Raw genomic sequence first — 14,666 nt, forward strand, 5'->3', positions numbered from 1 at the left:
CACTCCTCGCGTTGAGGTCACATCGGCCAGTGATGATGTGCTACAAGTCAGCCCTAGATGAGGTGCTTCTAGTCGGCCTAAGTTATTGTTGAAGTTGCTAGATTGGTAGTAAAGACAGGTCGCCAGGTCGGGGCAAAGACAAACCACGATCTGAGACTCCAAATCATCGCCTAAGTGATGTGTAGGTGTCATCCAGTTATTTTGGAATGCCATTTATCATAATGTCATTGGAGAGCCAAATCCACGCTAATCACGAATTATTTGTAATAGAAGGGGTAATTGTACATATATTACCAATTTGGTATTTTCTAAATGATACTTCATTTTATTGGTCCAACAAAGTTAACCATAAATTATTCTAATTGATAATATTAATGTTGATTCCCAAATAAATTGATCTAATTGTACTTTACTCTATTTAAAACAAAAAGTATTTGATTATTGGGAACAATCAAAATAGTTTTAATGTCGAATGAGAACCAACCATGAAATAAAGCATTGGGTCGAAGAATGTGAAAACACATGCTGCTTTATTGCCGCAATGAATAGTCATCGACTCCTACGAAAGGATAGAAGAATGTGAAAACACATGCTGCCTTATTGCCGCAATGCCCGTATGGTACCCGGGTTGGTGACTTTTGCTTCCGTAATCGGAACTTAACTATGAGGATAATTTTGTCATTTAGGTGTTTCTATGGCGTTCTTCTTGGATTTTACCAATGAAAGATTAAATAAAGCAGTTTGACCGATGGATTTTCTTTTCATTTCTCCGCAGCCGGCGGTAGCCTGCAAGAGCCAAAGAGGAAAGAATTCACATCTGCGCTCCACAAACGCCGTATAACACATCTTAACCGTGTATTGAGAACGTCTTCCAGACAAGTACGAGGGTGTTCCTAGTGCACGCTGAGATGTGCTGTGGGGCATTGTGGGGCGCCCTATGTGCGACGCAGGTGTGAACTCAAGAGGAATCGGGAAGCTAACAGTTTTTTTTTTTTTCGTTTTAAAAGCTTCTTCCTAAGTTCGTATTTCTAACAAACTATAAATAAAGTCTAGAAAAGAGAACAGTTATTTTTATTTCTTCCCACCGCTGCCGCTTAGCGTAGGCTTCAAGTTCAAAAGAAGAACGTCGAATCTTTACCTCTCGACAGCTTCAAACAATCTCCTTGCTTTCCCTATTCTCCCTCTCTCTCTCTCTCGCCCGACGAAGGCCAAGGTACTTCACACTTTACTAAAACTCATTTAAATTACGGGCTTACAGCTGTTAGCTGAACTTCATAATCTTCAACGGCTTTGTTTTTGAGTGAAATTTCGTAATTCGTGGAGTTATATTTGGTGTTTCTTCGCCGTCTTCTCAATTTCTCCTTCTTGCTCACTTAATTTAGATGTTTTAAGTTCAGCTTACTAAATTCTAGTATAGTGCATATAGATCCGTTCTTTGGCTGCAAATCTTACTTGCTTTTGTGTTGCTTGTTTGAGTTTTTGTTTTTTCCCGTTTCTTTTTTTCTCAAGATTTGTTTGATGTAAGAAACTGAAGGATTCATGATTTTGTGGAATGAACGGTTTGCGGACTGTTTTATTCGTTGTGTTTCAATTCTCTTTCTCCTGATTAAATATTTTTATTTTCCTTAGCCTCTGAACTTTATTTTAGAGGTGCTTTTCCTTCCCGGTCGGCCCAAAGTGGTTACCTCATTATTATGTTCAAATGAAGTGAATTTATCTGCTGGATAACTCAGCTTCTCAGTTTCACTTGTAAGTTTGTTGAGTTAGGGTTTCAAGATATCTTTAAATTATTCACTTAGAGTAATGTGGCTTTGCCATCCGTTTGATGTCTTCCCAAATAGGTGTTCAGTTTCCATCAATTATCGGTTAAATTTTTATTTTCCTCGTGAAACATTTATGCCACCCTCCACTAAGTTGGTTCTCCTTTTGACTTGTTTGTCAAAAATAAAATAAAACGTAAACATTCTCTTTCCTCTATTCAGATTATTTGGGTGAATTATGGACTTTCTGTAGTAAATCATTTGTTTGTGTACTGTTTAGCATCTCTTACTGGGATTGGTTTTGGAAGAGGGTGAGTTGTTAATCTTTTTTTTTGGAAAAAGGTAAGGAAATTTATTCATCATAGAAAAATAACAACAAAACCCAGGCCATAAAGGTTGCTTGGGCCCAAATCAGACTACAATGTCATCCAAGACTGAACAAAACAAAAAAATGCAAATTCTGATGTTTAAATTCCTCCATCACCGACACCCAAGAGAACAACTTGCCCACAGCTCTCTGCACTATTTCATCTGGGCTTTTTTCTTTACAACAGAAAATTCTGTTATTTCTCTCAGTCCAAATGGACCAGAGCACTGCTGCCGGAATGGAATTCCAAACAAGCTTTCCTTTCTTGCTAAGGCCCTCAATTCTCCAACAGTTCAGCAGCTCCTTCATTGAATTTGGCATTACCCAACTAATCTCCAAGGCCTTAAGGAAGTGCCCCCAGACATACGAAGAAATTGGGCAATGGATACACAAGTGCTCAATAGATTCTGCAAGAGTACCACACAAGCCACATGAAAGATCCAGAATCTGAATGCCACGTCTCTCCAGATTAACTCTAGTCAAACATTTATCAAGAGCCATAGTCCAAACCAGAAAATTAATCTTAGAGGGACTAGATGAATTCCAAATCTGCCTAGCAAGGAAATCCTCCTGACCTGGACAATACAGCTTAAGAACCATGGATTTAACAGAGAAACAACCATCTGCATTCCATTTCCAGTTCCATTCATCCTCCAAGCTTAAATCAACCATATGATTTTGAAGCAACCCCAACGGTGCCGCATACTCTTCCACCTCCCAATCAAACAAGCTTCTCCTGCAAAGCGGAGTCCAAATAATGGAATCACCAGAAGCAATAAAATTCTCAGCTATAGAAGAATCCTGATTCACAGAGATTTGGAACAGGAGGGGGAAAGCTTCTTCCAAATACACCTCTGAACACCAGGGATCCTTTCTAAACTTAATTCTATCCCCATTTCCCACCTTAAATCTGATACCATCCAAGAAGATAGGAAGATTCTTCAAAATACCTGCCCAAAGGGAACTAGCCCCTCTTGATTGAGGCCACTTAGATCTCCAATCACCCCACTCCACCCCATACTTTACTGCAATAAGGTTTCTCCACCATGCATTTCTTTGAGTAGCAAATCTCCATAACCATTTACTAAGAAGAACAGAATTAAATTTCTTCAAATTTCTTATTCCCAGCCCACCAATTTCCTTTGGGAAACATACTTGTTCCCATTTTACAATATGAATCTTCTTTTCCTCATCCCATCCCCTCCATAAAAAATTTCTCTGGATTTGCTCCAGCCTATTTGCTATTTTGATTGGGATGGGGAAGAGAGAGAGGAAGTAAGTAGGGAGGTTAGAAAGAGTACTCTTAATCAGTGTCACTCTGCCCCCGAATGATAGATATTTTGCTTTCCAAAAAGCCAATCTTCTCTCCATTCTCTCAATAATTGAAACCGAAGTCGCGGAGGAAGAATATTTAGCCCCTAGAGGCAGCCCCAAATACTTATCCGGGAGAGAGTCAGTTTGGCAAGTCATCACTTCTGCATATTCTTCTAAGTTTGGGACAAGACCCACTGGTATGATCTGACTCTTACTCAAATTAACTTTGAAACCAAACACCACTTCAAACCAACTCAGAATCCCAAGCACTGATTCCAACTAAGTCAGAGATGTATCAGCAAAACACAAGGTATCATCTGCAAACTGGGGGATATTAACCTTTTCCTTTCCAGGAGAGATAGCAAATCCATTCCAATGCCCATGATCTGCAGCCTTCTTACTAAAAAGAGTTAGAATTTCCATGACACAAATAAATAGCAAGGGGGAAAGAGGATCTCCCTGCCTCAAACCTCTAGAACTTCCGAAAACCCTGTCGATTGGCCATTAATTAGAAGAAAATTTTGGGGTCTTAACACATACTCTGATCCAGTTTCTCCATTTCTGCCCAAAATTCATTTTTTCCAGCACCAAATCCATGCAATTCCAGTTGACATGATCGTATGCTTTCTCAATATCAAGTTTACAAATTACACCCGGGGTACCCTCTCTTCTTCTAGAGTCCATCAACTCATTTGCAATGAGAATTGAATCAACCATCTGCCTTCCCAGAACAAATGCACTTTGGTTACTGGAAATTACACTGCCTAGCACACCTTTCATTCTTTCTGCCAAAACTTCAACCAAAATTTTATAGAAGCTGTGCCGAAGACTGATAGGTCTAAAATCCTTAATGTTCACAGGCCCCTCAATCTTTGGAATGAGAGTAATGAATGTAGCATTCAAACTTCTTTGCAGCAATGCATTTGTATGAAACGCCTGGAACACCTTCAGCAAGTCTTTCTTCACAATATCCTAGCATTTTAAGTAAAAAAGTTTTGTAAGGCCATCCGGCCCAGGCGATTTATCGCTTTCTCACTTCTTGACTGCTGTCTATATTTCCTCTTCTCTGAAGGGTCTCTCAAGCCAAAGTTTCTGACCTTCATTCAATTGCTTGAAAGGAAGATCAGTAGGAAAAAGGAAGATCAGTTGTTAATCTAAGTTTGCAGTTGTATCTTCAAAATATTTATATTATTTTGGAGGAGTTCCCCTAATCTCAAATCCAGTGGATTCAGCTATATTCTTTATTTCTTTAGTTCTTATTTGTAGATTTCTTCTTATTAATGATGCATGTGCACCAGGTATCCTATTGTTTAACTAACAGACTATCCTTCATTTTTGTGGCACTTATCTGTTTTTCCCAAATGACCTCTTGTTTACAGGTTATCACAGTGGAACTATATACATCTTTTTTTTGGAGAAGTGTCAAATTGAGATGTAGGTTTAGCATGGAAGTCCTCTCATCTGGAAGGATTTTTTTGGATGATGGTTACCTGTAAAATGTAGAAGCTGTATGCATCGAATGGCAGACATTAAAATTTTGAAGATGCCCGTTCATAATTTTGAAGAAGTGAAATGATGTTATGTAACTTTTTGTCTAGTTCATTCCCACTGAAGAACAAGGTTTTCTTGCTCCAAACATACTCAACTATCTGTGTTTAGCTGAAAAAAGTGAAATTTCAGGAAATGTACAAGTGAATAGAAAGTGACACATTATTCACTTACTCTAATCATGAACTCAGTTCCTGTGATATTTAGTTTGGCACATTGAGTAAGAAGCATAATCTATAAAATGAAGAAGTGGTCTGGAGGTCTTCTGATTGCTTCCTTGTTTATGTTGCTGGTTCTTAGGTATGGTGTAATGAAAAATCCTATTGGTGAAAGTTTACTTTCCAGCCCATTCTTTATAAATGCATCTAATTCCCTTGAATGGGTTAATGCTGGAGTTCCACCTGCAACTTTAAATCCTGATAATGCCTCACAAGTAGTTTCTACTGATGCCTTAGTTTCCAGTCTTTTTTCTTGGAGGAATTTCTCTACTGAAGAGCAAAGTTCATTACATACATGGAAACATTTGAACCATTTAATAAATAATGCTGGGACTCTACCTAATGCAATAGAAGCTGTCAAAGAAGCTGGAGTTGCATGGGATAGTCTTATGGTTTCAGTTGAAGAAGAAAAGCATAGTTATTCAAATGAAAGTTCACATCAAAAGGCAAAAGAGAAACAATGTCCTTATTCTTTGTATAAAATGAATGCCACTGAATTTGGTGATAGTGGTTTCAAGATACTGATTCCTTGTGGCCTTATTCAAGGTTCTTCTATTACCATTATTGGTACTCCAAATGGCCTTCTTGGCAATTTTCGAATTGATTTAACAGGGACACCGCTTCCAGGGGAGCCAGATCCTCCCATTATATTGCATTACAATGTTCGGCTTCATGGTGATAAGATAACTGAAGATCCTGTAATTGTACAAAATACATGGACAATAGCTCATGACTGGGATGAAGAGGAGCGATGTCCCTCCCCTGTTTCTGACAATAATAAGAAAGGTATGGATATGTGTGCATTATCTCTGGTATTAAATTTTCCTCTTGAACTATATCTATTTTTAAATAGGCTCCACCATATGCATTTGTAGTTCTATAATTTCACTTTTGTTCTTGTTCAGTGCAAACTATTTTATAAATCTGTTTTTTGAAATATTGGTGACTCTCTTTTCTTCATCTACCCCTTTGTTTCTTCTGCTTTTTCTTGATGTGCCATTAATCCAGCATTCATGATCATTGAATGAAATCTGGTAATATTATCCTAGAATTGCTTTGGTGTAGCAATTCCTTTTGATAGTTAAAAGTTTAAACTTTCTTTCTTTCTTTTCTTTTTGTTCTTTTTTTTTTGCCTGTCTGATAAACAATATATTTTCCTTTTTTTCCAGTTGTTGGTTGAAACTACCTTTTGTTGAGGTCTCAATGCAATCCTATGCTGGACCAGCATTGCTGGTATTGTATACAATTTTTTTTTCAGTCCTATTACGAAATTAATTATTTTATCATGTAACTGATTGTTATTTATATATCAATAAAGCATGTAAATACTCTAAAGGGGTATTTGTGGCATCTTTTCAGGTGCTAAAATTGGCATTTCATAAAGATTAAAATATCATACCCTTATCTGGATAAAAAAACTAAGTAATCTGTCGTTGGATATCATACCCCTATTCTTCATTTACGTCCACTCCTCTACCTGTATTTGGGATCATTGGACAAATTTGATTTTGTTTGATAGTTTAAGGTATGCTCTTCTGCTTGTGTATATGCAGATGGTTAACTAGAGAAATGGAAGTAAGGACAGGGTGGGTTAAGCGGAGTGCAAATGCCATAGCTGATACATTAGCTAAGCAAGGGGTGGAGAGAGACTCATTGTTTTGGGCACAATTGTAAGGGCATTGGAGCTTCTTGGAGGAGAGATTAAAGGTTTTATCTCTCATGAACGTTAACTGTTTTGAACCTTCTGTACTACCACTTTCTGGTCAGATTAACAAAATTGATGTTATTGATCCAAAAAAAAGAGTGCAAATGCTGAACTGAAGCAAATTTATACTCCAGTTAAGTTTGCAGGCATTTTGTAAGACTATGTTTTTGTACTGAAAATGACAACAATTTTTTTGACATGTTTTTCTTTCAAAATGGGAGCAAAGTTGATCAATGTAAGAATGGTAGATTTCAGTCTTGGAATTCGGTGTTTGTACCCATCACAACCAAATATGTTTGGTAAGAATACATAATTTATCATTGCAATACCAAACCGAGTTTGCAATTTCATGAACCATATATATTTGTATTTGTACTGAACGTATTTGCATTTGCACTCCTACCAAACACAACATTAATTGCAAAAGCTATAATATTCCTAGTTTCTGCTATTTGTACTACTAATTCATACTATTCTTTGTATTCTAGATTTTTTTTGATAAGTAAAAAAGAAAATTTATTTCATTTGTGCATTTGTTGGTATTGCAGTTTTTGTTTCCAAAGTGGCATGCTTGAATTTATTTTGTTTCCCATTATGTATGCAATATTGGCTAAAGTGCTATCTAAGCGATTGAAAAAGGTTCTTCCTTCAATCATTTCTCATTTCCAAGGGGCTTTCGTTTAAGAGAGGCAGATTAGTTATCAAATTCTTATTGACAATGAATGTGTTAAGGATTTTAAAAAGTCAGGCAGGAAAGGAATTGCGTGTAAATTGGATTTAGAGAAGGCTTATGATTATGTAGATTGGGAGTTCTTGCTTGAAACTATGGATAAATGGGGCTTTGGTGCAAGGTGGTGCAAATGGATAAGAGGATGCTTGAAGACTGGCCAGTTTTCAGTGATGGTGAATGGAAGAGTGGGGGATTTTTTAAGTACCCTAAGAGGAGTGAGGCAAGGGGACCCACTTTCCCCTTCCTGTTTACTCTCATTGTGGAGGTGTTTAGTAGATTAATCTTAAAAACGGATGAGAGTGGGCTAATAAAGGGATGGAGGATAGGAAGAGACAGGGTAAGAGTGACGCACCTACAGTTTGCAGATGACATCATAGTCTTTTGTGAAAATGGGGGAGAGCATGATGCGAGAAATTTGAGATTGTTGGTGAATATCTTTGAGAGAGTGACAAATTTAAAGGTAAATATTTGCAAGAGTTTGATTATTGGAGTCAATTTGAGTCAATCTAAGACTGAAATTTGCGCTAGGGAGCTAGGGTGTACTTCAAGTGAATGGCCATTTAAATACTTGGGGCTTCTCTTGGGAGCAAATCCTGAAGTGTCATCTTTTTGGGATCCAGTGGTGGAGAAATTTGAAGGAAATTAGTGGGTTGGAAGAGAAATTGCATCTCTTTGGTAGGTAGGATAAATCTTACTAAATCCACGTTGGATAATCTTCCAATTTATTATCTATCAGTCTTTTGCATGCCTTAGGCCATAGTGAAAAAATTGATAAAATAATGAGGGACTTTCTTTGGGATCCTAGGGAGGATAAGAAAGATCATCTAATTAGATGGAAGGTGGTGTGGAGGAAAGAGTGTGGTGGTCTTGGGCTAGGAAGATTAAAGGAAAAGAATTGGGCTCTGTTAGGGAAATGGCTTTGGAGGTTTCCAAGGGATGGAATAGAGTGATAGTAAGCATTCATGGGCTTTCATAGAACGGCTGGGATGCTGGAATTTCCAATAGGGCCTCTAGTGCTTCTCCTTGGAAGGCTATCCACAAAATTCTTCCAGTTTTTTTGTCCCATGCCAGGTATGATGCCAATTCAGGAAACAAAATCAAATTTTGGGAGGATCTTTGGGTAGGAGAAACTCCTTAAATGGAGTCTTTTCCTTGTTTTCTATCTCATATTTCTTGGTCCATTCCCCTTCTCAGTCTGGGTTTGGTTGGAATTAGGGTTTCCTTAGGAATGTGAAGGATTCTAAGATGGCTCTTGTGTCTCAATTGCTTCTTTTGTTGGATGGAGTCTTTCTAGATAACAGCAGTGGATAGCCAACTATGGATGGGTAATTCCTCCGGTAATTTTACATGTGTACTTTTTCAAAATGTTGGTCTCCCCTCTATTACTTCCTATGCCCTTCCTTTATTGTCATCCAATCCCCCCTAAGGTGGGTGCCTTTCTCCAAACTGGTGCAATCAACACACATGATTTATTACAAAGGAGGCGGCTTGGTTGGTGCCTTTCTCCAAACTGGTATGTTCTGTGTGAATCAAATGGTGAATATGCTTGTCCTCTTGCTGTTTGTCTTTGGGAATGGTTTTTTTCCCTGATTGGTTGCAGGTGGAATACTCCTGTCAGCTTGGATAGATTGCATGTTCCCTTGACTTTCAGCTGGCCATGGAAGAGGGAAAGACTACTTTGAAAGTGCACAAGAGCTGTAGTGGTCTGGGCATTGTGGAAGAAAGAAACAAGAGAATTTCTTTAGTAAAAAAAAAAAGAAGCAAAGAGGCTCTGATTGAAATCATAATGGTAAAGGTGACACATTGGGTGAAGACAACAAACCTGTTTCTTGATTTCACCTTTGGTGATATTATCAAACAGTGGGGTACAATTGTTGCATCATCTTCAGCAAAGAAGAAACATATGGTAAAATGGGAACCTCCAATGGATGGTTTCTTCAAATTGAATTTTGATGGAAGCTGTATTGGCAATCTGGGTGCTGCTGGAATGGGAGGAGTAATAAGAAATGGCAAAGGAAAATTGGTGTTCTTGTATTCTGGGTCTATAGGGCAAGGGAACTCCACCGGTGCAGAACTAAAGGCATCTGTATTTGAGGTCCAAAAGGCATGGGAGACAGGGCTTAGGAAGTTATTGATTGAAGGCGATTCAAAGGTAATCATAAGCTGGCTGAAAGATAATGACAAAGTCTCATGGTATTTCAGGAGTGAGATTAAGAAGTTTAAAAGATATTCAAAAGATAATGACAAAGTCTCAGCAAACAGCTTAGCCGATCATTTTGCTAAGCAAGGGGTCAATAGAGGGAATTGTTTTTGGGCTCATTTGTTAACTGTAAGAAAAGGGTGTGCTTCTGTCTTGTGACCATGGGGTAGCCAAGGCTACTCTCTGTATTGTAAAGCTTCTATTTTAATAAAAAAAAATTCTGTTGGTGATAAAAAAAATTTATGCAATATTTATATAGGAAGTGCTCACATATAGTACATTTTTCTTAAGGCTGTGTTTGGCCCTTCCTTTCCCTACCTTTTCCTTCAAACCAAACACAGCCCAAGTGTCTGATATGTATTAATACAAGTAGAGTGGCAACCAAAACAAACTATTTTGACAAATGTCAGGGCTAAGCCAACTGGCTTTCATCATGTATATGCATGTTTGATTTGGTGTGCTCTATGACTGTTCGCCAGCCTCCTTGCCTTGCATTTACCAAGAGGATTTATGGCTACTTTATGATCTTTTTTTTATTCTTGGTGTTATTTTCTTATAATAATAATATCCGTCATTATTAATCCTGTGCTTCCTTCCCATGCAGTATATGTTGTCTTTGCTTTTTTTTTTTTGTTTTTACTTTTCCCTTTGTATAATCTATCACAATATCTTTTCCTTTCAGTTGATGAGTTGGACCAGTGCAATGTGATGGTGGGTAAGAATGATAGCTGGAGGTTTATAACCAGCAGATATTCTAATGGTTCAAGCCAGTCCTCAATGGCACAAGATGGATCTAAACCCAGACGATACTTTCCCTTCAAGCAAGGTTATATGTCTGTTTCTACTCTCAGGGTGGGAGCTGAGGGGATCCACATGACAGTAGATGGCAAGCATATAACATCTTTTGCTTATCGTGAAGTAACCTCTCTCTCTCTCTCTCTCTCTCTCTCTCTCTCTCTCTCTCTCTCTCTCTCTGACTTACTTTATTGCCTTTTTTATAGAATCTAGAACCATGGCTTGTCAGTGAAGTAAGGATAGCTGGAGACATGAAGTTAATTTCTGTCTTAGCTAGTGGTTTACCCACTTCAGAGAATTTAGAGCATATTGTTGATTTAGAATCCCTCAAATCAGCACCTCTGCCCCTCCACAAAACATTGGATCTCTTCATTGGTGTATTCTCCACAGCAAATAATTTCAAGCGTAGGATGGCTGTTCGGAGAACTTGGATGCAGTATCCTGCAGTGCGATTGGGAGCAGTTGCAGTTCGTTTTTTTGTGGGTCTGGTGAGTGCCAGCTATACCTTCGTTTATTTTACTATGTTATATGGATATTTTGAAATGGTTGCCATCTTTATGTAATAAAGATCATTGACTACCACTAGAGAATTATTGTAATCGAAACTTGTTCTATAATAGTTATATGCTATATTGAGCTTCTTGCAGCTTTTTCTGTGTTTGTATTTTCCTTAAAAAATATACCCAGATATAAGTTTCTTTTACCATGCACAAATTGACAGTTCCATATGGGTTTGACTAAAGATTTTAGTCTGAAACTGAACATTGGTAACCTTTTTATGTTGCAGCATAAAAACCAGATGGTGAATGAGGAACTCTGGAATGAAGCACGGACATATGGAGACATTCAGCTAATGCCTTTCGTTGACTACTACAACCTTATCACCTGGAAAACCATTGCAATCTGCATTTTTGGTGTAAGTTGTTGTCCCTGTGTAACACTGACGGATTTTGCCTTTGTTTTGCTGGATTCATCTCATTTAATTTTGAGTCCATGCTTTTTCCTATAACAGACAAAGGTGGTTTCAGCAAAGTATGTTATGAAGACAGATGATGATGCATTTGTCCGTGTGGATGAGGTGCTTGCTTCTTTGAATAGGATCAATGTGGCCAGTGGGTTACTTTATGGTCTAATAAACACAGATTCCAAACCTCATCGGAATACTGACAGCAAATGGTATATTAGCCCAGAGGTAAGTTTCTCCACTACATCTAATGTTTATGTTGGTTGGATATGAATAAAAGAGCAACAATGATAAAATTAGAGATTAATTATTAGACATCTAGTGATGGACTGAGAAGTAATCCAATTTGACTTCTGGAAATCCAGGACTTTTCAACTTTCTGAAGTCATTAACATGGTTGTGTCAAAATTTGCAATTGGATTTACTAGTTAAAATGTGTTGGCACTGCTATCTTGTACAAGACTCCATAAACTTTTCTTTCTCATAATTCCATTCTTGCGAATGTTATGCTAGAAGAGTCTGGTATTAACCTGGTTGCCTGTAGGATTTTGAATCGGATTTCTATCTGACTGAATGTTAATCATCATTTGTTACTATTCCTTGTATCTATTTGTTACTCAAATACCTTATCTTATGATTCTTATCTTTCCCTCTTGTCTGTGTTTGTGAAGGAATGGCCAGAAGAAACTTATCCCCCTTGGGCACATGGTCCTGGTTATGTTGTGTCACAAGACGTAGCAAAATCAGTCTACAAGAGACACAAAAAAGGCCGTTTAAAGGTATACTAAATGTGCTTTGAATTTGTATTATTTTATGTGACTTTGGTTCATCCAAAATGTGCAATATGCATGTAGTTGGAAACCTCCAACCCTTGCCTTCATGCTTTCAAGCAAGAATTGAAAGTCAAAACGGTGAATCCACCAAAATAAGTGAGAGTTGGAACTATAAAATTTTTTAAATCTTATAGTAATTCTGGACTCATATTGTATTTAAAAAGTTCAAGAAAATGAGGCTAATATGCATATCAAAATATGGGAAGCACATGAGCATGGGCTGATGTGGACAAGGTACAAGCTACCAAGAGGTACCTCATGAATGTGGACTGGCATACATTTGTAGCTTGTCTCAACAGTAGGAGTAGTAGGAGTAATGTTTTGCCTCATTTTTTAGATATCTGAAGATATCCAATGCTTGAGCATACTCGTTCATCCATCATGAAACAGATGTCTAAATTTGCTATTGGTACCTTTCCATGTGATAAGTATCACTGCTTGAAGGCAAAAGCAGTAGAGCAGAACAGTTTTCACCCAAAAGTTTTTACAAATATATAATATTGAGTTAGCTTGATTGATGTTATTGACTGTTCATTGGTGGGATGACTCTTGGGTAAGGCATTGCAGACAATTATAAATTATGTTTTAGTAGAGAAGACAATTTATGGACATCTTTTCCTTGTTATGTCAAGAGAACCAAGGTTTGTTGAGGATAGGATCATTTGTCTCCTTGAATCTGTTAGTGCTTGCATGCGTTTTTGAAGCTTCATTGTTGGGCTATGCCTGCATGTTGAAGTGTAATGGGAAATATTTGGTGACATACACATTAATGATAAATAATCATCTAGACCTGCTTGGGAAATATTAAATTGGGTCCTTTTGTACTTGCATATTATTTGCAAATTATACATCAAACCCTAAAATTACAGTTCCTTGATGTGGCAGATGTTTAAGCTGGAGGATGTGGCAATGGGCATCTGGATTGCAGAGATGAAGAAGGGAGGATTGGAGGTCAGGTACGAAAAGGAAGAGAGGATCTACAATGAAGGGTGCAAACATGGTTACATCGTTGCTCACTACCAAGGCCCCAGGGAGATGTTATGCCTGTGGCAGAAGTTGCAAGAGGGAAAAGAAGCTAAATGCTGTGGAGATCGATAAACAGAGAGCTACATTAGTAGTTGGGCTTTAGAGCGAGTAAAAACATTAGGTGGATTAACTCATATCGTAGACTCGTAGTAGAAGATCCAACTAACTCGAGTTGTACACAGGCTAATAGAACCACCGGGGGGAGGGGAAGGAGGGGAGGGGGATAATTAGGACTTTCTTATACAGTACACACGATTCTATAATTCGTTTTTAGATGCTGCAGCTTTCATACAAATGATACAGAGGAGCTGGCACTTCACTTGTAATTAAAAAGAGAGAGAGAGATGGTTGTGTATAGTATAGCCAAATAGTCTATAGTGTATAATTGTATATTCTCCTTCTGCTAGGGAAATTATTTTATTGCACGTTTATCAAAGGCTTAGCTGTATTCTTTGATTGTAAGGAGCTTGATTTAATTTGCTTATGGGATGTTTGGGGCGTGTTACCCCGTATTCTTTCTAAATTTTATGCAGTGACAAGTCATGCATTCTTTATATCCTCGTTGTGATAATGAGTTGGGATCTTCTGCCAATAGAACACCTTCCAACCCTTTAATAACTTGATCCAACACCTCACATTTCACCATGAGACTGGAACCCACCGTAAAAATGGGACCTATCATATATATGTGTGGTGTTAGATCAAGTTGGTAGAAGGTTGGAAGGTGTTTTCTTGGCAGGTGATCCGGACTCTGATAATTTACTTCTATCTGTTCCAGTGTAACTTTTATAAGTTGAGTTGAAATCAGCCCCACAAGATAATTTTTTACAACATCCCACAGTATATTTCTACCGTGTATTGGGAATATTTCTCGATGATGTTTCATCATTTTTTGTACTATCAATGGGTGATATTTCCAATATATGGTAAGAATGTGCTGTGGGATATTGTGGGGGGCTGATTTGAACTCTTATGAGTTGCTGTACAACGAACATGGAGCACTAAATGCAACGGCCTTGGGAGCGAAATCTTCTAGCCTTTCAACTTGCAATTTAATGGGCAATCGGCTATATGGATGGGTGATGACCAATGTTTTAAAAACCGACCCAGAGAAACTGTTTTTGCCTCCAGGTTGCAGGTCACCTGGTCACTGGGTTGAATGGTTCAACGGTCAAATAGATCAGTTCAAATGGTTCTTAATCAAGT

The 14,666-nt window shown here is 37.9% G+C and overlaps 1 protein-coding gene across 1 annotated transcript; it reads left to right on the forward strand.

Annotated features, from left to right (window-relative positions):
- The first annotated feature begins 772 nt into the window (after positions 1 to 772).
- On the forward strand, positions 773 to 13,983 carry LOC148854261 (beta-1,3-galactosyltransferase GALT1-like). The gene is made up of 8 exons (XM_088985808.1): positions 773 to 1,213; positions 4,821 to 5,993; positions 10,525 to 10,760; positions 10,844 to 11,125; positions 11,425 to 11,553; positions 11,650 to 11,829; positions 12,273 to 12,380; positions 13,320 to 13,983. The coding sequence occupies exons 2-8, from the start codon at positions 5,231 to 5,233 to the stop codon at positions 13,530 to 13,532; spliced, it is 1,911 nt and encodes a 636-aa protein (XP_088841934.1). The 5' UTR covers positions 773 to 1,213; positions 4,821 to 5,230; the 3' UTR covers positions 13,533 to 13,983.
- Positions 13,984 to 14,666: the final 683 nt, after the last annotated feature.

Source organism: Nelumbo lutea, chromosome 4 (assembly GCF_056320005.1).
Source record: "Nelumbo lutea isolate HS-2025 chromosome 4, American lotus-T2T, whole genome shotgun sequence".
Taxonomy (NCBI): Eukaryota; Viridiplantae; Streptophyta; class Magnoliopsida; order Proteales; family Nelumbonaceae; genus Nelumbo; species Nelumbo lutea.